At 46.9% G+C, this 23,557-nt stretch overlaps 2 protein-coding genes across 2 annotated transcripts in view; one reads left to right on the forward strand and one right to left on the reverse strand.

Annotated features, from left to right (window-relative positions):
- Positions 1–23,294, forward strand: CMTR1 (cap methyltransferase 1). Its single transcript, XM_084261830.1, has 24 exons — positions 1–46; positions 314–448; positions 3,712–3,854; positions 6,143–6,301; positions 6,991–7,083; positions 7,400–7,471; positions 8,038–8,132; positions 8,221–8,293; positions 8,488–8,686; positions 11,476–11,594; positions 11,838–11,934; positions 13,269–13,401; positions 13,934–14,113; positions 14,523–14,579; positions 15,531–15,588; positions 16,165–16,233; positions 16,404–16,535; positions 17,151–17,273; positions 17,832–17,923; positions 18,550–18,618; positions 19,954–20,001; positions 20,559–20,671; positions 21,239–21,347; positions 23,063–23,294. The coding sequence occupies exons 2-24, from the start codon at positions 319–321 to the stop codon at positions 23,193–23,195; spliced, it is 2,496 nt and encodes an 831-aa protein (XP_084117956.1). The 5' UTR covers positions 1–46; positions 314–318; the 3' UTR covers positions 23,196–23,294.
- Positions 1–23,557, reverse strand: part of CCDC167 (coiled-coil domain containing 167) — a 38,565-nt gene that overhangs the window by 301 nt on the left and 14,707 nt on the right. The window lies entirely within an intron of this gene.

Below are 23,557 nucleotides of genomic sequence, written 5' to 3' on the forward strand. Positions count from 1 at the left end.
CCAAAGTGCTGACATCTGGGTTGTCTTCAGCTACTAGCATTTAATGGTAAGTAGGTTGTAGGAATTATGTGAAATCCAGGTCATGAGAAATAGGGAAGCATCTGGCTAGATTCTGTGTATGTTTAGTTAGCTAGTTGCTAAAAAAGGCCAGTACAAAAGAAGCCAATGCTTTTTCCTCAGCTGTAGTTGAGAAGCTTAATACAAAGTAGTCCATAAAATGATTTGTGCCACCCTGCTGCTTCACCTTACCCTTCAGCATGCAGGAGAAGGTAAACATCAAGGAAATTAACTAAGTGTGATCATCTGCTTTCAGCAAAAATGAAGAGAAGGAACGAACCTGAATTTAGCAGCCCCCAAAAGAAGCAGAAGAAGAGGATAGAAGACTTGGGATTGACCCTCAGTTCTACTTCAGATGATGAAACTCAACTTAGTAATCATACTACTCAGGGTAAGGTTGGAAATAAAGGTATATGCCTCTGTGGGGAATCTAAATAATGGCTAGGAATTGAACCCATCTCTTTTAAATCCTAGTTGATAGCTTGAACTTCAAGGGCATACTGTCTTTTTAGGAGAAAAACTGTATTATTTCTGTTCACAAATTTGGATTGGTGTAATGTTTAGGGTTTTTTTAAATCTCACTGAACAGTTTGGTCTGGGAATTGTATGAATTCAGGCATAGAACGTAGAACTTGAGATGACAAGTGTGTGGTCCAAAGCTGTAAAGGTTCTTGTTATAGATGAGCAGCTTTCATCTTTTCAGTCTCGGCAGTTATTTCTGTTTTGGAAACTTCCCGTGGGGAGGAGTACTGGGGGTTGTGCCATAACTAAATGTCATAATTCCTTATGGTTTAAAAAATGAAAGTCTCAGTAATATTCTTACCCTTTTGCAGGTGCAAGAAATTGAGATGAATAGAAGGGTGGGTTGATAGGGACTCCTGGATTGTAGCACCATCTCTTTTCTGTCTCAGTGTGATTTCTGGGGGGAGTTGTGAGAACTCACAGGTGTTTGAAACGGTTTCCTGTTAGTTAACTCTGGTTTGAGAGTTAACTAAATCTATTCCCTACTTTTTCCTCAAGTCAGGGTGTGCTCCCTCACCTGCAGCTTGGGGTATGCCAAAGGTGAGGCGAGCACCCTACACAGTTGGTATGGCTGTTGTGGGGCACCTTAAATTCACCCAGGAGGGTGCTTCATGTTGCCCCATGGTCATGCCTGCTGCTTCTGAGTCTCAGGGTTTCCTGTGGTCGTAAAATGTCGGTGAGAAGGGCCTGGGCAGATAAAGAAGCCTTTGTCTTCTGAAAGTAGAAGGGGATGTGTATGGAAGTTGAGTGGGTCAGCTTGGGAGTAGCTGTAGTGACAGAGTGGGGTGTGTGTACCTGTCTGGCAAGGCTTGGAGGTCTTGTGGGGATGTTAGGGGTGTGAGAGCTGGGGTGGGGAACACTGTGTGCACTTGTGGCTGAGCTAGAGAACTCAAACCAATGTTCTCAAATTCCTCCACCCCAGGTTATTGACTTTCTATATGGGTCAAAATAGGCTGTGAGTCTTAATGTTTACAAAGCAAGTTGATACAGCTCAAGGACAACATTTTGGATCAGGTTCATTGTTCAGCAGTTGGTTCAACCCATTGTGGTTTCCAGTGACAGAAAGAAGGTTGGGGGAGAGCAGTCAAGAAGAGTTGTGAAGGGACTTTCTTGAGATTTAGGAGCTGGGTCTTGTGTTTGAGGTACCTCATGAGACACTGTTCAGAAGCGGGCAGCAAAGGCGGTTGAAGCTGTGTGTTGGAGAAACAGAAAGCAGGACCTGACCGTAAAGCAAAATCCTTTATGGGTCTGTTCCCACTTAAGAACTTTGTGAAGGAAACAAAAATGTGGCTTTTGTGACAGAGGTTTGAAAATCAAGATGGGTATGTAATGTTTGGAACCCAGGTTAAATCACAGCCTTCTGTGGCTCAAGCCGGAAGCCTCAAAGGTTGAGACTGTAGTCCCTAGAGTGTAGTAGTCATGGGGGGACACAAGTTCTGCTTCACACCTGATAGCTCAGCAACACCTGAAAGGCTTTTCACTACAGTTGTGCATTTCACCATGGTATCTTTCGTTTTCACTTCACTTTCTTTCAGTGGCCTTTCTTTACTAATTCGTCAGTTGTTTCCCGTTACTGCAGTGGTGCCCAGCTTTCTGCAACAGGAGAATGCAGAGATCTGTGAGTTGGGAGAGAAATAACCTGTGTTTTTCCTTAAGTCAGAAAAATGTAAGAGAGGTTCAATCCTCTTTTCTAGGTAATATATATATTTTTTTAACGCTTCAGTGGAGCTAAGTGATTCCTTTAAAGTGATGAGCAGAGAAAGATTAACTCTGCTAATGTGGAAAAATCGTTGTTCTCTCAGGGCAGCTTCTGTAGTTCAACTTCTGGATGTGCAAAGGAGCACAGAATGGTTTCTGGCACTCAGCCAATGAGGGAGGCTCGAGGGTGGATGTCCAGTGAGCAGCGTGGCTCTGCTTGCCATGGGTGGCTGCTCCAGCAGCCTGTACGGCCCGCCCTGCAGCGTTAACGTTCGTGTGACTGGTGAGGTGCTAGGCAAATTTCAGGAAGGAAATCTCTGCCGTTGCTTCATCCTCACAGTCGTGGTACCACAGGAGAAGCGGAAGGGCTTGGTGGGTTAAAGGGCCTCCCTTGCTCCCCACCTGGTGCGGCGCAGGCAGTGAGGCAGATGATACAGCTACCACGATTCCTGCCCTGATCCCAGTTACATCCAGCCCAGAGCAAATAGGTTTGGGCATCTCACAGCTGTAGAGCAGCAGTGAGCACCACTTGCACCAGCCTGGGTTCTTCCCAAATAGGTCCCAGGGTAGAGCAGGACACAGAAAAAGCTTCATTGTTTGGTGCCCTTGAAGGGTCTGCTACATCAGGGTCAGGGGACTTTCAGGTGACAAAGTTTTGTTTTGAGCATTTGCTGTGTATAGTGGTACTTACTGCCTTGATTGAACCACTGGCTACATTCACTTCTTCCTAAAACCTTCATCTCTGTCAAGGTATTTTTGAGGTAGATTGGTGCCTTCTGAGTTACCTTTCACTTCGGTTTATATGCATCAGTAAAGTCTAGAGGTGAAAAACCATCTTGTCTGCTGTAGTGAACTGAAGTGCGTAGTGGAGTCAAAGTGAAGTTTAATATGGGGACTGAGGGATCCACCTCTCTTCTTTCTGCAGTGTTAGATGGTTTTGGTAGGTGCCTGTGTACTTGACATGGATTTTTGGTTAAGTTAGGGATGTAATTGCACCTGTAGCTAGATAGGAAACTGAGAAAATCCAGTATGTTTTATCAAAGCATCGTTATTCTTGGGAGAGAATCTCTGTGGACTTTCTCAGCTCCTCAGGAGCGTTGCAAGGTCAGGCACACCACAGTGTGCTGTTGTGGTCAGGCTGTACTGTGCTCTGCTGCTGTCATGGGGTTTGCCCGATCCAGTTCCTGGAATCCATTGGCTCAGAGAGGTCGTGTGCATCCCCTGAGACAAAGGAGTAGGTAATGGGCTGGTGGTTCCACGGGGTATTTCCTGCTACACTTGTGTGCTTCCTGCAGCACACTTGAGATACTGCAGTGTCCTCTCTCTGTGTGTGTTGAGAAGATTCAGTGAGTTGCACTGTATGTACTAAGGAGTCTTTCTCTCATTTTCTTTTTATTTTCATACTCACCTTTCTCTTTTTTTGTTTGTTTTCAGAGTCTTCCAGTAGCAGCAGTGGGTCTGACAGCGAGAGTGATGAAAAAAGACCAGTCTTCAGCAATGAGTTCAAACAAGACTCTCTGGTGGAGGGTACTTCATCTCGCTACTCAATGTATAACAGTGTCTCCCAAAAGCTCATGGTAGGTCAGAATAGTTTTGGACCAAACCATTAAGACCTGATGAGAGCAAAGTGAGAAGACCAGTCTGTTTTAAGAGACTTTGATTCTGATCCTCCTTGTAGCAGGGCTTTCTCCTTCTTTGAGCTATCTACTGAGCAACTGGGGGAGGCTGAGAGGGCTTGTTTGAATGGAATCTGATAAAAAGAGGAAGTTGGTTGATGTTCAAGGCCTAGGAGCAGAGAGGTGAAGATGAAGGGAAGGGAAGGATCTCTGGGTCATAAAGCTTGCTGGGCTTGAAAAAGGGTTCCTACCGTGTGGTATTTCACAACATTTGAGTTAACAAATGCCTTGTGAGAAAGGCCTTGGCAAATTCTGTGATTGGTGTTAATTTGTTTGGTCTTGGAGCCTGGCTGGCCTACCCTTGTAGACCTGTTACTTTTAATTATTGAAGTATTTCTTCTGCTTTTGAATAGTACTGCTCTGCTTTACATGGGGATGGAAATTCCTTGGAAAGGAAGTTGTGAACGATAGCAACCGTGAAGGTGACTGTCAACTCTTGATTGCACAGTGTTAGTGTGTGGGGAGAAGTATGTTTAGGAAGTTCTAAGGAAATGGTTGACTATCTCTCCATAATGGTAGTCCCAGATTCAGCAACTCCTGCCCAAGTTTAAAGGCAGTAGTAGGAGCTGAGCCTCTTTTAAAGCACTTATTTTCTGGTGCAAGCTTTGGCACAGACATCTTAGTCCTGAAATAATCTCTACTCTTGATAACAGAGAAACAAAAGTGTTGTTTCCAAGGGCAGCAGAGAAGATGAGGTGTATAGCTGTATTTGACTTGGAATGTGGCAGGAAGCTTGGGGCTCAATGGAGGACTGAATTTGGGTCTCCTTTAGTTCTATGCTGTACTCACAGGAGCAGCAGTCAGTGATCCTTCCATGGTGGTAGGTCAGCTTGTACCTGCCTTTGCTGAGTTAGACCTTTAGTCCATTCTGCTGGGAAGTGCCACCACCTCCCAGGGGTGGGGACAGGGAGATGCTGCCTCTGAAGGAGGTGGGATGCTGCAGGCCAGCAGGACCATACCCCTGCATGTAAAAAGCGCTTTCAGCTCTTCCTGAATTCTAAACTCAATGGTATCCAGAGGCTGGGGGTTGCTGATTGTGCCCCTCTGTAGCTTAACCCTGTTGTTGGTCATTCAGAATCTGTCCTGAATTTGCCTGCCTGTAGCACGAGGCTGTCCTTTACCTGGCGAGTTGTCTCCCCTGAGCCAGTCGGGGTGCGTTGCTTTCAGCCCCCACAAAACAGGAAGGAGCTTTCGCTGCCCAGTTGGTGTTTGTAAGGCCTCACAGGTTTGAATAGAAAGGTTGTTGTGGTGTCAAGTCTGGCTGAGTGATTGGGTAGCCTTAGGTAAGTAACAGGACAACAGTCCTTGACTGCTGGATGTTCAGAATCCTGCCCTCAGGACACTGATGTGTAACAGGCTGGGTGTCTGTCACCTTTGGTGTACCTAAGTCAAGGCCTGACTCAGAGCCAGGCAGGAGAGGCAGTGGGAGAGCACAACGTCCTGCTGTATGAGCCTGTCTGGTGTTCTCATGCTGTTCCTCATGCAGGGTGATAATGAGCAATGTTTTTGTTGTTCCTTACAGGGAGGACTCCATGGTTAATGTTTACTAAAAGTGAAACTTCATCCTTTAGGTCTTTTATTTACTGCCTGGCTTGGAGTTGCATACTGGAGGAAGCGAATTTGACTGTGTTCATACTCTCTCTGCTTTTCTTGTTGCTAAAACTTATGAAAAGAAAAAAACCTGAAAAAACAGCAGTTCATGAATGCCTTTCTAACCCAAGGGATGGGAATGCATTTCAGGAGCAGTGTGTCTTGCATTCCTTGTCTGAGTTCTAGGTGAGGTTTTCACTAATGCTCAAGATGCATGGTCACAACAAAGAATATCATCACAACAGGATTTTTTTTTCCCCTGTGCCAGCATATTTTGTTTTCTGACCTTTCTGTGCTTACCAAACACTGTGATGAACAGCTCCAGGCTCCTCACTGCTGCTCCCTTTGAACAGGCTGTTCCCATATTACTGGACCTTCAATAATTATTTGCTGTTTTCTCAAGCATGTTTTTTAGGTCTTTTTGTCCTGTCTCAGTGAAACAAACTCAGAACTAAGTTCTGAAAGCCACAACTGAAATGAAAAATGCCCAGTGCCTTCAAGTCACTTCAGGGTGGTGTGCTGTTTTCCCTTTGATCCCAGGAGTAGCACATAAAGTGCACTTGCCTCAGTGTATTATTCCCTTTGCTTTTTTTTTATAGGCCAAGATGGGCTTCCGGGAAGGAGAAGGTCTGGGAAAATACGGCCAAGGCAGGAAGGATATTGTTGAGGCCTCCAATCAAAAGGGCAGGAGAGGCTTTGGGCTGACCCTCAAAGGATTTGATGGGGAGCTCAATATTGATTGGCAGGATGAGCCAGAGGTAAGTACTTCCTGGTTTGAATCCCTGTGTTGAGGACTTGCCCTCTGGGAATGATGCTTAGTGTTGTCTGGTACAACTGCCTAGCACTCAGTGGCTCTGCTGGGTAGACCCAGGCCTTACCTTGTCCCAGAACAGCAGGGCAAAACTTGGTTTTTGTCACATGCATTAATGTTCTGGCACAAAATTGGTTTCAGATGAGTTGTTGCTGTGATCTGTGTGATTTGTTTCTGCTTTTGCAGTGGTGAACGTCATTGAAAATCGTTATCAAGCTTTCATGAGCTTAACCGTTTTTATTGTCTGTATAATTTTTCATGCCTATATAGGTGATTTTGGTTTTTAAATTAATAATAATCTTTTCTGGATGTGTTCAATAGCCCCAAATGAAATGCTCAAATATTCTATTCCTGTCTTTTGTCAAGCTATTTAACATTGGGAAATAGAAATAGATGTCATCAGGAAAGTAAAGCCCAGTTTTGATATGATTTGGTGTGAAATAACTGTTGTATGTTTGTATTTAAAAAGAAAAAAGCAAACTATGACACTGAATCCTATGGATCTGGCAGCTGGAGAGTAAAACCAGAAGGTCCCAACCATTTTTTGTCCCCTTATGCTAGGATTGGGAGGCAGACTTTTGGGGAGCAGTTAGTTATATTTTGCTCTTAGGCTCTTCCCATGTCTTGTGCTTGCAGCCCAGCGCCTACGAGGAGGTAGACTGGTGCCTGGAGTGTACCACGGAAATCCCTGATGCCCAGGAGCTGAAAGAGTGGATGACTGTGGGGAAGGTAATGTGGTTTTAGATCTCAGTACTTATAACCTAAGATGATGCAAGACTACTCAGCCTGAAACAACAGCCTTGTCAAAGAGTTACGGAACAACCTAGGCTGGAGTGAACCTGGGGAGATACCTAGTGTAGCTTCCCACTTAAAGCAGGTTCAGCTAGATCAGGTTGCTCAGGGTTTTGTTTGGTTGGGTTTTGAGTATCTCCAAGGATGGAAATGCCACCACCTGTTTGGGCATCTCTGTATGCGATGACCCAGCTGGCAGAAGAAAATTAATTTGGCATTTTTCTTGTGATACCCTGTTTGTGTCCTGTTACAGAGGAAGATGGTGATTGAAGATGAAACAGAGTTCTGTAGTGAAGAGCTGCTACGTAATGTCCTGCAGTGCAAGGTGAGTCCCCCTCTTTAGAGAGGAATTGAAGTTTTGGGGAAACAAGTGAAATAACTGAAGAGGATTGAGTAGTTTATATAGGTGACTTGCTAGGAGCGCAGCATGTCCTTTTTCACCTCCTGGCCACTGGTACGACCTAGCATCCTGGTTGCTACAATCTGTTTGGCAACCTGTTTTGCACCTCAGCCTTCAGAGAGATGAATGAAAACTGTCTGCCTTTCTTAGTCCAGTTGAAAGGCTGGAGACTTGAATAAGCTAAGGAAATAAGCTGTCTTCTTTCCCTGTGTGCAGTGTGTTTCTGTTTGCGAGTGAAACACCATAGGCTGGGACTGCTTCTGAGGTGGCTAACCACGTTAGCTGGAGCTGTCAGTACAGAATTCTTCAGTGTCACTAAACTTGCTTGAGAGCTGGGGTGACCTAGAAGAAGAGTGAATACCATTATGTGACAGGAAAGCATTATGTATTGGTGCCTAAGGAGAGAGAAGCATGAGGATGGAGAATGCTCCTTCCTACCGATCCCTCAAGCCTCTGGCAGGTTGAGCACAGTGTTGTTTCTGTTTGTGTAGAGCGTATTTGATGAGCTGGATGGAGAAGAGATGCGTCGAGCCCGGACAAGGTCTAACCCCTATGAGATGATTCGTGGAGTCTTCTTCCTGAACAGGTTTGCAGAACCTCTGGTTAGTGTAGCCCTTCTCCTGCTGATGGGAGCCAAGGTTGAAACTCACAGGTCCCTATTTATGTGTTCACAGGGCTGCCATGAAGATGGCAAATATGGACCATGTCTTTGACTACATGTTTACAAACCCTAAGGACTTCCATGGGGTGAGGGCTTCTAACTTTCAAATAGAAGTGCTTTCTCAGAGAATGGAGAAGGTGGGGAGAAAGGATAATGCTTAGGGAATTAGCTCGCTGGGGAAACAAGCACTTGAAAGAGACGTCTTTGAGTTTGTTGCATGTGGTTTGACTGATGGGAGCTGTTACTGGGTCAGTAGCATTCCCTCAGTTTCCTTTCACAGAGGCCGTTGATAAAGGAGCGCGATGCTGAGCTGCTCTACTTTGCTGATGTTTGTGCTGGTCCCGGAGGCTTCTCCGAGTACGTCCTGTGGAGGCGGAAGTGGCACGCGAAAGGATTTGGCATGACCTTGAAAGGACCAAATGATTTTAAACTGGAAGACTTCTATTCTGCTTCCAGTGAGCTCTTTGAACCTTATTATGGTATGTAGCCCATGCTTGAGTGTTACCTGATGTTTTTGCTTGTGCTGCAGCCTCTGTATCGAGAGCATGGGGATCTGAGAGATCCCTCTTTGTAGGGAACCATTTTTCGAAGTAGAAGGGGGCTGTCATCTGAGAAAGGGGTTAAGATTGGTGAGCTTGCATGTCAAGTCACACTTCTGCACTTACTACCTTTCTGCCCAGGGAATGTGTCCCCCGCTGGAATAGTTGATACTTGGCTGCTTTGCTTATTGTAGAGTGCTTTAGGGTCCTTGACAGCACTGCTCCCATTTCACTGGTGTCAGCCTGAAACACAGTGGGTGAGGTGAGGACATAGAATCGTAGAGCGCTTTGGGTTGGAAGGGACCTCAGCAGTCATTTAGTCCCAAGCCCCCTGCCATGGACTGGGACACCCTCCACTAGCTTAGGCTGCCTGAAGGCCCATCCAGCCTGGCCTTGAACACTGCCAGGGAGGGGGCAGCCACAGCTTCTCTGGACAGCCTGTGCCAGGGCCTCACCACCCTCACAGGGAAGAATTTCTGCCCAATATCTCATCTAAATCTGCTGTCATTTAGTTTAAACTCATTGCCCCTTGTCCTGTCACTATGTTCCCTGACAAGGAGTCTCTCTCTTGGAAGGCTGCTCTAAGGTCTCCCTGGAGACTTCTCTTCTCCAGGTTGAATAGCCCAACTCTCTCAGTCTGTCTTCACAGGGGAGGTGCTCCAGCCCCCTGACTTGCCCAAAGATCTGTTAGAGCCAGAGATAGAAACCTTACTTGCCTGACTTGAAGTACACTTCTATGTCAGACCTCCCTAGCTCTGGTAATTGATAGTGGGCTCTTAGTAGAGATAAATAAACCGGATTTGGGCCAGAGGCTGTATCTGAATCACTCTGACTAAATGAGCTTCTTAATCCAGCGAGGTTTAAGCTAACACGTTGTACCCAGCGTTGAGGCAGACTAAGCAGGTGTATGCAGGCAACTGCTGCATCTCCCCTCGTGGATGGTGATTTATTAAACTTACTGGTGTGTTGGAGCCCTCTATCTGCATAGCCTCGAGGTAGAGGAAGGGAAATGCAGAGATTGCTAGTGTTCCTGCTGCTTATTTCAGACTGTATAAAGGAAACTCGAGTGTGACTGTCTCATAGAGAAGAGGGTTTGCTTTTCCACTGTTGTATCTTTAGTTTTTTCTTCCTTTTTTTTTTTTTTCATCCTTTGCCACTTTGGACACTTGGCCATGAACTCTTAGGGAATGGTTGTCACTTTGGGATTAGATCTGTTAAACAGAAGGTTCATGGCAAGGGCAGCGAGGCAGATAAACACATTGTTCTTATGGCTGCAGCATTTGGCTCTTCATGACTCAGTGCAAACTGGTGTTCTTATGGAGAGAAGGTGCCTGGAGAAATGAATCGCCCAATGACTTTGATGCATCTTCTTGATCCCTTTCTGTCTGTCACACTATAGAGTCTAGTGAGATGTATATAAACATCTACTTCCCAGCGATGGGAAGTAGATAGACTGCTGTGATATTTGTGTTGTGAAGAGTGGTAACAAATTCTAGTGTCACTTCACTTACCGGCAGGATGATTGATGAGGAATTTAGTTACCAAAGCACTATCATGCATCCTGATCTCTGCTGCTTTCTGGTCCTCCAGTTCAGTTAATAGAAGCTGTAGTTGTAGAAGATTTATAGGGACTAATATGAAATAGAAGTTCAGGCTTCTCCAAAGTCAGAATTGGTGAGCTCTAGACTACACCTTAGGTGAGCTTTCTAAAACATCAACCTTGGGGGCAATGTACCTCTCTTTAAAAAGAGTCATGTGGGAAAACTGGATGAACGTTCATGCATGAACCCCGTTTTCCTATTTCCTTTATGAACTTGTTTGCAAGGTTGGGGTTTATTTTTGGGGGGGGGGGTATGTGTGTGTTGCTTTTTTTTAAATTCCAGATTACATTGTGTTTGTAAATAGAGTAATGTGTTTCTTTGGAATGATTTGACATCTTTGTAGAAGGTTGCTAGTCCACAATATAAATAATTTTGCCTTGTCTGCAAAAACATGTTATTATCAGGTGAGCGGTGCCGTGCGATTGAAACTCACATTTTTATTAGGTTCAGTGTTCTGTCATTCCTACTTGGATGAGGATATTATGTTGTCATGTAGTCGGCTTTTCTCTCAGGGGAGGGCAGGGAGTGATGTGTGTTTTGCTGAGGCTAATGTGCAACTTGTCATTTGAGCATGGTTATTTTATGGGGGAATTTTTTAGTGGTGACCAGCCAATCTGAATAATTTCCCTAAATTAACAAGTGTCTTTGAAACAGGGAATGTCCCAATGCTTATTGGCCTATCAGAGTGGGTTTCAGTTCTGACCAAACGTTGACTGAACACAAGACATCACCTGTGCATAGAATCATAGAATTGTAGGGGTTGGAAGGGACCTCGAGAGATCATCAGGTCCAACCCCCCTGCCAAAGCAGCTCCCTAGGACATATCACTCAGATAGGCGTCCAGATGAGTCTTGAGTATCTCCAGAGAAGGAGACTCCACCACCTCCCTGGGCAGCCTGTCCCAGGGCTCTGTCACCCTCACTGTGTAAAAGTTCTTCCGCATGTTGGCGCGGAACTTCCTGTGCTCCAACTTGCAGCCATTGCCCCTTGTCCTGTCTCCACAGGCCACTGAAAAGGGGCTGGCCATTTCCCCCTGTGTCACCTGATTCAGATAATTATAAACTTTAATGCTGATCTTTTGTCTAGACTGGCAAACGTGTTATTAATTGTCCCCTCTCTTCCCCTTAGGCGAGGGGGGGATTGATGGAGACGGAGACATCACGCGCCCGGAGAACATTACTGCCTTCCGGAACTTTGTTTTGGACAACACCGACCACAAGGGAGTGCATTTCTTAATGGCCGACGGGGTTGGTCCATTGCTGCTGCTTCTTGTGCTAAAAACTGACAGCTCAGTGTGCATATAATAGGGTATTTGACACCAGTCCATAGTTACAATGTGAAATTCTTCAAGGCTTGCCATTAAAACTCCTGGTGGCAGTGGGTTTTTATTTTAGGAACAGAAATTACCATGATTCCATGATTTAAGCTACACAGAATCCTCTGACCAGCAGGTTTATGGATATACTGATCATGGGCTATGTGCTTTGCAGGGTTTCTCAGTGGAGGGCCAGGAGAATCTGCAAGAAATCCTAAGCAAACAGCTGATGCTTTGCCAGTTCCTTACAGCGCTGTCCATTGTCCGGACAGGTAGGTTTTACTCCTTAATCTTCTTCCTTCTCTCAGGTGTGAGTGGCATTGCAGAAGGGGGCCTCACAATTTTTTGTTAACATGCCACAAAGTCTGCTCTGTGGTGAGGCCGAGGGGCATGAAATTGTGTGTGTTGGGTGATCCTGCTTGGCAAGGGGGGTTGGACTAGATGATCTCCAGAGGTCCCTTCCAACCCCAATGATTCTGTGTGCCTACATCCTGAGAGTTGTTGCAAAGCTAAGAGAAATGGGGCAGAAAAATAAAATTCTGACAACTTTGCTTTTTAATTAAAAGCAAGAGGTAAAATGCATTAGTTCCAAGCTCTTGCAGCGTGTTGTGTTACGTTATGTAGCTGCCTTGGGCTGAGGTCATCAGTGCAAAAACTAGGCAGGATATTGAGTGTTATGGCACTAGCTAGACCAACTGAATATTCTGGCAGGCTGGTTGGAACAGAGGGCTGTTTGTCGAGGTCATCCTTCTCCTCCAACCTGTGACTCTTCCCTTTTAAATCTGCCATCTCAGTGATACTCTCAGAGCAAGATGATGTCTCGCGTTCTTAGCTGTACCTCTTTGTTGCCCAATGATGGACGTTATTCCTCAATCTGGTTTTCATGGCTCCTCTCTTCTGCTGAGTTTAGTTAGCATCTGGCACTGATGCAGGAGATAAATAGTAACATAATGAGTATTTTTATCTTGTGCCCTGTGCTAAGTAGTACCTGAGGCAATGATCTACTTAGCAGTAGTCCCAAACGTGATACAGTAAAAGGAACAACCTTCTTTAAATCTTTCCTCTTTGTGTGGATAATAGCTCTGTGAAGACTGACTGCTCTTTGCTTGGTGAAGGTGGGAATCTTGTTTGAGAGCAAGAGCCAACACAGGCTCTTTTCTTTCTAGGTGGTGAGTTACTCTGTTTAGTAACGAGTTGTTAATTTTCTCCTCCGACCAAAGGTTTCTTGCTGCAGGTACCAGAGCTCCTCTCCTCTCATTGAGGCCGATGGGTAGCGTGCTGCCGTGCCACAGGGCACGGTTTGGGCCTGGAAGGGGAGTGTGGGAGGTGGATAGGAGGTTGGTTTGTGAGGCAGTGTGCACACTGATTTCATCCCGGTCAGGGCAATGCCTTTCTCTTTGCTGCAGAGATGTGAGGAAGATGGTTCATGGAGCCCCACTGTCCCACTTCATGCCTGTATCTTAAATGGTGTTTGATTACACTAAACCACTGTCACCGGTTCTGCAAAAGAGGAGGTTATCAAGTGCCTGATATGTCCCTGCTTCCTTATAATCTGCTGGTATTGATGCATTTCATGTCCTTTTTTTTCTTTTTCTTTTCTTTCTAGGAGGACATTTTGTCTGCAAAACCTTTGACCTCTTTACTCCATTCAGTGTGGGACTTGTTTATCTGCTGTATTGCTGCTTTGAGCGAGTGTGCATCTTTAAACCTGTGACAAGCCGCCCTGCGAACTCGGAGAGGTGAGGTCTTTGTGCGTGAGGGACCACTAAAGAAACCCTGTCCTCTAAATATGGAGGTCTAGTGGAAGCTCTGAGACCTGCCTCAACTGGCAGCTGTCTTGGAGGGGGAGACATTTTAGATGCTTAGCAATGATGATGTTTGACAAGCTAAAGAAGATATTCCTCAAATTACCTGTCTGAGGAGAAAGCAGTGGAACTGAATGTGTGACAAATCGTGTTTTGCATGAAACAACTATGGTTCCAATGAAGCTGTAGCATATTAATCGTGTTTTCATTGTAACTGTCAAGATCAGTGCAGTTGATTTACTATTTGAGGGAGATCTGTGGGGTTTTTTTCAATAGTTTCTCAGTTTTTCCAGAGAGTAGAAAATGCCGAATGACTATGTGGTAGGTGAGTTTGCACCTTCCTAGGGATACCCAGAAGGAAATAATTCCTGGAATTTAGGAAACTGTCATGATAATGGGAGTGTGTCAGGAACGTTGAGTGGGTGGAAGATCTGAACCCACACGATCCCTCTGCCTTGTTCGGCAGGTACGTGATCTGCAAAGGACTGAAGCTGGGGATCGATGACGTGCGGGACTATCTCTTCATGGTGAACATCAGGCTAAACCAGCTGCGCAACTCCGACGTGGATGTGAATCTCGTCGTCCCTTTGAACGTCATCAAAGGCGACCAGGATTTCTATGATTACATTGTCCAGTCCAACGAGAAGTGAGTGCCTGTGGGTCAGTGAGGGTTTTTGGCTGGGGACAGGTTAACCAGCACGGCTTTCAGTTGTAGCTGCTTGCGCTCACGGAGGTACTTGCTGCTGCTGCTGCTATACTGCTTTGCTTTTGCGGTCTCGGAGGTCTTAGCAGGGTGGAGGGGACCGTGTGCAGGACAAAATGCTGTCTGCAGTTAGTGACTGTTTGGCCTCTGAGTACTGTGGGGGGAACATAAAGGAGGCTACTGTCTAGTTCTCTCCAGTGGTCCTTGAGTCATGTTGGCAATGATCCGTCACCGCTCTGACGACCACACTGGCTTCCTCCTGTTGTCCTAGCACTCTTCCTTGTTTTGAACAGTAGAGCAATTTTGGTGGTATTTAACTTGCTCCCTGACTGAAACTTGTCCTCTCTTTCAGCCACTGCAAAGTTCAGATAAAAGCTCTAGCCAAAATTCGTGCCTTTGTTCAAGACACGTGAGTATATTCCTCTGGCTTTCAATGAGGACTGAACTAACCTACTATAAATTAATTGCTTTGACCATTCCTGTGTTCTTGATTCAAACTGGTACTTAGGTTGACCTTTGGAGCCAGAAAGTGACTAATGTGTTTAGGTAGCTCAGTTTGTGTCTCTGCCTGAGTTATTTGCAGAAGTGTGTGGGTGGCTGGGGGTGCCCTGGAAGCTGCTGGTCTGTTACTGCCCTTGCTGAGCACGCTTACATGCGTTGCAGGATGCCAGGTTACCATAAGCGGGCCTGCTGCTTAGCAGGAATGTAAGCAGAGAAGTACCTCACAGCTGGTGTGTTCAATTCTACACTCACCTGAGTTTAGTGTGGTTTGTAGCTCTTCATTGTCCTGGGGCAATTCAGAGCATCGAAGTTTCATACCTAAAGCTTATGACATCAATTTCTTGCGTGAAGCTAAAGCTGCTGCAGGGTATAGTCATGTCCCTGCCATGACTCTTCTGTTCAGGTGCCATTCAGCGATAACATAGTATAAAGTTGGGTGAGTCTGGTGGCCAGGAGCTATCTAAGAGTTGACCCTGACATTGACACTGGTTTTTTGTGTGGCTTTCAGCAGGTTTCCATTGCTGTTTGTAAATGGCGTTATGTACCCAGCTCATGGGGGTTCCCATAAGTTCCTACTAATGCCTAATTCCTTGAAAATACTGATGCCTGGTGGTTCTTCCATGGGATGGACTGGTGGCTGCTAGTCAGTAGTGCAGACCGTGAAACAAAGCTAAACACGGGGATTGGAGATGGGTGGAGGGTAGGCAGCATCCTCTTTTCTGCAGCCTGTTGAGGAACAGTGTATGTGTTTGTCATTCCCAAGCTAGACATTGGAAGGGCCAAGTTTTATAGGGCTGGGATGTGTAATGCTTTAAAAGCAAGGAGGCTGCACTGTGTTAAGTGTGCTCTCTTTCTCTAGGACACTGATTGAGCCACGACAGGCTGAAATCCGAAAGGAGTGTCTCCAGCTATGGGGGGTAAGCAAGCTGCCAAGCTGGGTGGGTTGTGAAGCTGTCCTTGGTGCAGTGAAGCAAGACTGGAGCTGCAGTCCTAGCCAGAGCCTTAATAGGTGGTCTTGTGAGAAAGTTAAGAGACCATTTCGAGCTGTAAGCAAACAGGATGTTTTTCATTCGTTATGTGTATGGCTTAACTGGGCAGGCTTCTTTGCTGAGTTCCCAAGCAGCAGAGCTCTCCAGGAGATTTTGTGTTTCTTTTTCCTGAGTTTTTGGCTGCAGTGTGGCCATAGGTTCGGCTGTCACTTTCCCAGGCTGATTATGTGTCTTTGATAAAACAGAATTTTATTGAAACACGAAATGGAAGATTTCACCTGAAACTTTCTGTAGTTGCCTGTTGGTTCCTCTGAGACATAGTGCACCTACGTTAAATTTGCAAAACACTTGAGACCTTTTATTTGCCAGATGACCTCTTCAACAACTGAGATTCCAAGAGCAGGAGTTGCAGGGGGCAGGATGCTCTGTTGTATATTGAAACCAGAAAGGTTCTTAGGAGTGTGCCAAAGAATTACACTTATTGTCAATTGAACTTGTTTTCAGATTCCTGATCAGGCTCGTGTTGCTCCTTCATCTTCAGATCCCAAGTCCAAGTTCTTTGAGCTGATCCAGGTGAGGCCTTACCCAGAAGCTTGCTCCAAGTCCTTTTCGTATGAGTAGAATCTTTCCCCATACGGTATTTAGAGGTGAAGCAGCTAGTCCTGGATTACAGTTTTGTGTATAAGTTGCATTTACCCACCTGTATTGTGTCTGATTTGTCTTTTCCATGTGCTGCTCTTCAGGGCACAGACATCGACACCTTCAGTTACAAACCCACACCTCTGAACTCCGGTACGCTGGAGAAGATCCGCCAGGTGTTAGATTACCGGTGCATGGTGTCTGGAAGTGAGCAGAAGTTCCTCTTGGGCCTGGGGGTAAGTGCTGAGAGCAGCCTGGCAGCTCTGCTGATGTTCTGCCTTGCAGTTTTGTCCGGGGGTGGTTGAGTCACCATCCCTGGAGGTGTTTAAAAGAGGAGTAGATGTAGTACTTGGTGATGTGGTCTAGTGTTGGACCTAGCAGGGCTGGGTAGGCGGTTGGGCTCAATGATCTTGGAGGTCTTTTCCACCCAAAACCATTCAGTGATTCTTAAAGGCCAGAAAGGCTCTCCATTGGCAGTCCCTGAGACTGCTAACTATGTTGTGTTTCTTTCTCCTGACTTCACTGCTTTTCACACTAATTAACCCTGCTTTTGTTGTTGCAGCCTGTACTCTTCCTAGTGTCTCTAATTATCTTCACTGTCCTTTTAAAGGTGTTCTATTTCTGGTTCTTTGTGTGGGTATGAGAAGTCACTGGCAGATGAGAATCAGTGTTTTTTTCCCTTTGCTGTAGAGTTTAAGGTTCTTCCTTAAAACTTCTGACAAACAAACTGCCTGTGACAGCCTGGGACAAAAAGACACTCTGAGGGCTGCTGTAGAGTTAGCCAGAGGCCTCTCCTCAACCCCTGCCCTCTCGAAGTTTTGGCTGAATCTGTCTTTGCTTTCTACACACAGAAATCGCAGATTTACACCTGGGATGGTCGCCAGTCAGATCGCTGGACAAAGCTGGATTTGAAAACTGAGCTGCCACGAGATACCCTTCTCTCTGTGGAGATTGTTCATGAACTGAAAGGAGAGGTAGGAGGCTGCCATGCAGCTGCAAAGAGCATGAACAGTGTGACCTGTTCTCTCCAAGATACTGCAGAATAAATGTTGCATCTGTGCCTGGCTCAGCTCTCTTTCCTGTATGATCTTTATGGAGATCTTAATCTTTTGGGTTAAGTCCTTCCGTGACTTAATGTGTTCTGTGGCTCTTTGGGTACGTAACTCAGTTGCAGGCCTCAGGGGAAAAGATCTTCCTGGTATGTGTTCAGAGTGTGTTGTTGCTTGGGAGTGTGCCTGTCCTCTGGCACCTCGGGTGAGGATGCTGTCGTGCACTGGGTTTTGTGCTCTGGCACCTGAAAAGTGCTGAGAGCTGGTGATGGCACTTGTGGTCCTGCCCTCTCCCCCTCCCCTGAGACAGGACCATCTGGTTGAGACACCAGTTCTTAGAGGATGGCGGGGTGTTCGTGTGCTTCTAATAACTGGAAAGGGGCTCTCTTGTTAGAGGAGAGTTACATGGTTTCAAAAACCAGGTTATAAATCAAAGCTGAAATTGCAACAGTCTGATTAGTGTGTCTCTGTTGCCCTCCCTAGGGGAAAGCCCAGCGAAAGATCAGTGCCATCCACATCCTTGATGTCTTGGTGCTGAATGGCAACGACGTTCGACAGCAGCATTTCAACCAGAGGTATGTAGGCTCTGGGGAAGCTGCTTCTTGCACGTGAGTGGGAGTGACTGGGAAACAGTGTTGGCACTCAGAGCAGAATGCTGAGTACGGGGAGACAAGTGCATTCAGCTGAAACACTGCTATAAAGATGAACTGTGGATGAACCTGCTCTGAAGTGAAGCACACATGGCCTTTTCCAAGCATGCTGTATCAGTGTACGAGGGCAGGTCTAGCTCCTTTCTTAGTCTGGGGTGAGCCAGGCACAGTGGGGTAAACTGAATGTCCCGGGAATACGAATGATCACAGTCAATAACTGGCTGAGGGGAAAAGAACTGGTCCCCCTGTTTCCTTCCTCAGGGACATGATGTGTCTACTCATCTTGCTTTCCTGATAATACATCAATGTGTTCAGCAGCATCTGGGCTTGTAGGGGAAACTATGGAAACCTGTTCGTCATGGTAAATAGCCAGCGCTGCTGGGCACTGAATGGGCAGGGCAGAGTAAAAGTCCTTGCTCAATACCCACTTGGCTAGCAGTTGAGGCAGTCTGCATGTACTGAAGTGACTGATCAGTTACTTTGCTGAAGCTGTGATGTACCTGCTGTGTTGCAGATCTTGCTTAATTGCTGGATTCTCCTTCCATTTTCAGGATTCAGCTGGCGGAGAAGTTTGTCAAAGCTGTTTCTAAACCCAGCCGGCCAGATATGAACCCCATTCGGTGAGTGACAACTCCTTCCCTCAGCCTGGTGTGCTTTGGTTTCGGTGTGTTGGAGGGTGAAGATAAGGAGCTGAATGAGCATTAAATTTCAAGCTGAAATTTAGAGTTTATGTTTAGTGGAAAAAAGACTAAAAGCCCTTTAAATATCTGAGATGCGGGCTGCTAGTGAAGTGCTGTCCTCTCACATATCAGTCATGTTTTCATCGTGGGTGGATCTGCTGGTGCTGATTTCAAATGTGTGCTGTAGCAGGTCTAGCTCCAAGTTAGCCTGAATTTTGTAAAGGCTTCTGTGTCCATGTGTGCCCTGAAGGATCAGCAATGGTATAGAGATGCTGACTGTCAGGAGATAAATCAAGTGCTCACCAGCATTTCCCATCTCCAAATGGTTAGCTTGAGGAGAAGGCATTTGTTACAGTCCCACGAGAGTTCCTGACAAAGGCCTTCACCTTTGGCTGCCTTCTGACCTTCCACTTCATTAATTGTGCTATGGTGGAGTGTAAGAGTGTCACTGTGCTGGGTATCAGATCGGTACTGTGGACAAAACAGCTTCTGTTTCAGAAGCCAGCTGTACCCCACAGTACTGTGACAGCAGCTGGAGGAAGGGAAAAAAGATGTTCTGACAAGGCAAGGAGTGGGATCTCAAACTCAAGGCAGACAGGTGTAATAACTGCAGGAGCTCAAAATGTTAGGGCTGAAGGTGAAGTGGATTGCAGAGGGGTCCTCTGCAGGTCTGTGAGAAGGTCTTCAGGCTGCGCCCTGTGAAGCCTGATGCCAGTATGTGGGAAACGGGTGATTGAGGTGTCAGATCAGAGGCAGTGCTTCTGAAACATTCCAGTTGTCTTCCTGTGTCTCAGAACAACACAACCCAAAGCAATTTGACATAAGAATGATGAGGCCAAATCACCTTTACTGATTGGGGAAAAAAAGGGCTGTTTTACCTCAGGGTAGCTAGCGAGTTCGTGGTGTCCCTGAGGATAACAACAGTGAAGATCAGGCAGTCTGGTTTTACTGCCAGGCCTTGGGCTGACCTTGGTGATTTTACCTCGTGGGAAAACAAAAGCACATGGCTTTCCTGTGCTCTTCTGTGTACTCAGCCAGAGGTAAAAATAACAGCAAGGATGTCCCTGCTTACAGCAGCCCAGCCACCAGCATCCAGGTGTTGGGCTTTCTTATGCCAGGAGAAATGAGGCTGAGGAGAAGGGTGAACCTCACTCACGCCTGACCGCCTCGCGGCATACAACATGAGCTGTTTGGCTGCTCCCTGTAGCTGGGACAGAAAGAAAGGACAGTTTCATTGTGGTAACTTTTTTAAGTCACACTTTTGTCATTCCCCAGAGTGAAGGAAGTGTACAGGCTGGAGGAAATGGAGAAGATTTTTGTCAGGTAAGTGGCGGGCACGGCTGACGGACTTCAAGGCCCGCTGAGGTTACGCATAGGGGCGGGAGGGGTGTGCTGACCCACGCCTGAGGAGTCCTGGCCAAAGAGCTGTTAGAGCTCGTGCAGCTGGTGGCTGCTGTTTCCCAGGTGCTGCTGGCTCAGGGCATCACCCTGCTGGCTGGTAGTGCCGCAGATGGGGTGCTGCACAAGAGCAGGAGTAGCGGCGGTGGGTGAGCGTGTGCGTGCAAGTGTCAGTGGCTGGAAAGCGTGAGCGTTCCTACCTGAAATGGGACCCTCTTTGGACTGAGTGTGGTAGATCACCCCGGGCCCTTCACTGCCACGCTCTGGCTGCTTTCGCTGGCCGTGCCAGGGAGCAGGGAAGAGACGGGATTCTCTGCGGTGATTTTGGCCTGTCCCGTGTGGTGCCGTCAGTTTTCCCTGTGACGCGCTGGAGAGGGTGCGCAGGTGGCGGGGTGGTTGGGGCTGAACCACCACAGTGCAAGAGGGAGGTAAAAAAAAAGAAATGGGGGTTCTCTGTCACTGCCTTCTCTCTCAACATGTAGGTTAGAGATGAAAATCATCAAGAGCTCGGGGGGGATCCCCCGGCTGTCCTACACTGGCAGGGATGACCGGCATTTTGTGCCCACAGGACTCTACATCGTGCGGACTGTGAACGGTAGGCAGAGCGTGTCCCTGCTTTTATAGAACTTCTCTTTGTGTCTTCAAGCAAAAAAGCATTGACTAAGCTTTTCCTAATCTGGTAAAAAAACATGATGGGAGTGTTCTAATGGCTACAGATGATCTGTGTGTAATGAGCATAGCTTGGGTTTGGGTAAGGTTTAGGGTATTTATACAATAGGATTTCCTGTTGCAGGTTGATTATTTTGTGGGTAATTCTATTTATTTATGTGACTGCTGATGGTCTTTTTTTAATGAGATGATAATTTTTCATCAAGAAGATATCCTTGTAATAGAACAAGTACATTCTATGTAATAATACATGGAAATACCCTGTTTGGAACGTCAACTTCTAAATGCAGGGAGAAGGTAGTTTCCTCAGTGAATAGAGAACAGCTTGGGAAGCAGTTTTTCTTGGGGGGGGGGAAGGAAAAAGGAGTAAAATACAGATCACAGTTATTCTTACAGATTCCTCCTCCCTGCTTGCACTGTATGTATATTTATACTGTGCCTTTCCCCCCCCCCCTTTCCATTTTCTGTCTGATCCCCATGACTCTTCTACAAGATCCTTGGACAATGGCATACAGCAAAAATTCCAAGAGGAAATTCTTCTTCAACAAAATGACCAAGCAAGCGACATACAACCTCCCTTCGGAATCCATCGCACCCTTTCAGTGAGTACAAGCCAGGGCTGAAGCCATGGAAGGATTAGGGGTGTGTGAGCTTGTGTGTGTGTCTGTCTGGGTATCTGGAGGGGAGCTCAGGGGCTCTCGCACAAGCACAGCTCGGTCACCAGCAGGGTGTGCTGCAGAAGCCAACACCTTCTCAGACCCTTGGGAAACTGCTGATTGTGATTAGTGGATGTTGTGGTTAATTGCTGTGAATCATAGAATAGTGCACACCTCACAGCTCTGTTCCCCTGCCCAAGTTACCGAGCCTCCCTGCATGCCAGGAAAGGGAAATTGAGCCCACCAACTTTGATTTGCTGCATCTCTGTGTTTTAAGGTGCTTGGCTGGGGGTTGGCAATTCAAAAGCAATGTCCAATTCATTTAGCCCAGGCTCTGGAACAAGCTGCAAGTAGCTGGGAGCTGTTTAGAGAGAGAGAAAAGCAGCAGCTCCTTGGGAAAGGATGGGGTGGCTTGTTACTGGACAGTCATTGACACTCTGCTGAACCCCGTCAGCATCTGTTGAGTATTAGGCTAAAGCCACATTGTATCTACATTAGACAAACCCCCAGCCTGTGTGAGGGCTCAGGGCTGGAGCTGTTCTGCACACCCTGCCCTCGGGTAGTCTCAAGAGGTGCTCTCCGCCACCACCTACACGCAGGGCTGGTGCCTCTGAGTGAGAGCTTGACACAAAACAGGGCTCATGGTTTCTTTTCAATCTCCTCACCTGCCTCACAGCAGTTCTCTTAAAGAGTCCTTAAGCTTTCCTTAACCAGCTAAATGAAAGAACGGGCTTAAAAAGCAGAAAGCAGGGTGCTTTCTCCCTTCGGTGCCAGGATGGAGTTAGTTCTGCCAGCATCCTCAGAAGCAGGGCAGCGTGAGCCTGCCTGAGGAGGTGGAACAAGCGCTTGTGTGGGGCTCCAGAAGGGATGTGTTGTGGTTAGTGAGTACTAATGTGCCTGTAATTAGCCGTTGACATGTGCTCTTGTCGCTGTGCTGGTACCGCTTTGTTAGAACAGTAGCACTAAATAAGCTATGAATATTAAGTGTCAGTAATTGTACAAAACTAAAGGCTGCTGTGTTGGTGGTAATTAGCAGCTCTGTTTTCATTATGGCTGGGACTGGGTGCAGGGAGGGAGAGCTGTGCTTGAGGGATGGAGTGAGAGGTGGCATTGTAGGACCAGAACTCCCAGCAGCTGAGCAGAGTTATTTCAGGGGAGGGGATGATCCCGGCTGCTTTTGTGCAGCATGAAGTGTTGTTCGTTTGCAGAGCTGGGTAGGACAGCCATTACCCACTCCAGCAGGTTTGTGGTGAGTGATTAGATTGCTGCTTGCTGCTCCGGGCAGACTTTCTAAATTCTTCATTCCGGCCTTCCCATTGCCTGCAATGACAGATTCATCCTCTCAGGAACTTGGGGGGAGGTAGGTTTTCCCTAATGGCCTGTCTCCTTCCAGCAAATGCTGAACTGAATCTGGAGTGAAGATAGAATTAACAGGTTTGTTTCCATGGAAATCTCTTAGGCTTGGAAGTTGCTGTACCTTCAGGGCTGTAGAGTTTGCAAGGTGGATGAAGGCACTGGTCTCTTTCTGAGGCACCCTTCATATGCCCTACTTCTGCGTGGCTCCCCTTGCAGGGGCTGCGCTCTGTGGTGCGCTTTGTGGCTAGGATTGCAGTGTTCTCCTTCCCCTACCAAACTAATCTTACTCTCCTCTCTGCCCACAGCATTTGCCATTACAGCCGCCTCTTCTGGGAGTGGGGGGAAGGTGTCAAGGTGCACGACTCTCAGAAAAGGCAAGATCCAGAGAAGCTATCGAAGGAGGATGTCTTGTCTTTCATCCAAGCGCACTACCCCTAGCCCTGCTGTCTTGAGGGGTGCAAGGGGGGAGGTCTGAGCCCAGCTTGGATTCTTCAGGGACTGACAAGACTCAGGAGGCTCCACAACTTCTATCCTGGTCTTCTCCAGAGCCGATCTCCTGGAGGTGTTCCAGTGGGGGGGAGGGGGGGAGTATGCAGAAGGCACAGGACAAGGCTCTACCCTGGCAGTGTATATAAGGGTATGGCCCAGGTAGCGTCTGCTGCCGGAGTGCCCGTGGTGACTCCTGGAGCCAAGGTCTGTAATGCCCTTTTGTCCTGACCTACTGCATGTATGAGGCCAGGGGGCTGGCAGCTTGCTTTGGTCCTGTTCAGACATTCAGCAAGGTTTGCGGAGCTCTGTGT

Source organism: Gallinula chloropus (assembly GCF_964237585.1).
Source record: "Gallinula chloropus genome assembly, chromosome: 3".
In the NCBI taxonomy this organism is placed as follows: Eukaryota; Metazoa; Chordata; class Aves; order Gruiformes; family Rallidae; genus Gallinula; species Gallinula chloropus.

What these genes read in the sequence shown, in the direction of transcription:
- CMTR1 (XM_084261830.1), top strand. Translation starts at nt 319, where the DNA reads ATGAAGAGAAGGAACGAACCTGAATTTAGCAGCCCCCAAAAGAAGCAG. An exon ending in AGTTCTTTGAGCTGATCCAG is followed by an intron (nt 16,234 to 16,403) that starts GTGAGGCCTTAC and finishes GCTGCTCTTCAG; the next exon opens with GGCACAGACATCGACACCTT. An exon ending in ATGGAGAAGATTTTTGTCAG is followed by an intron (nt 20,002 to 20,558) that starts GTAAGTGGCGGG and finishes CTCAACATGTAG; the next exon opens with GTTAGAGATGAAAATCATCA.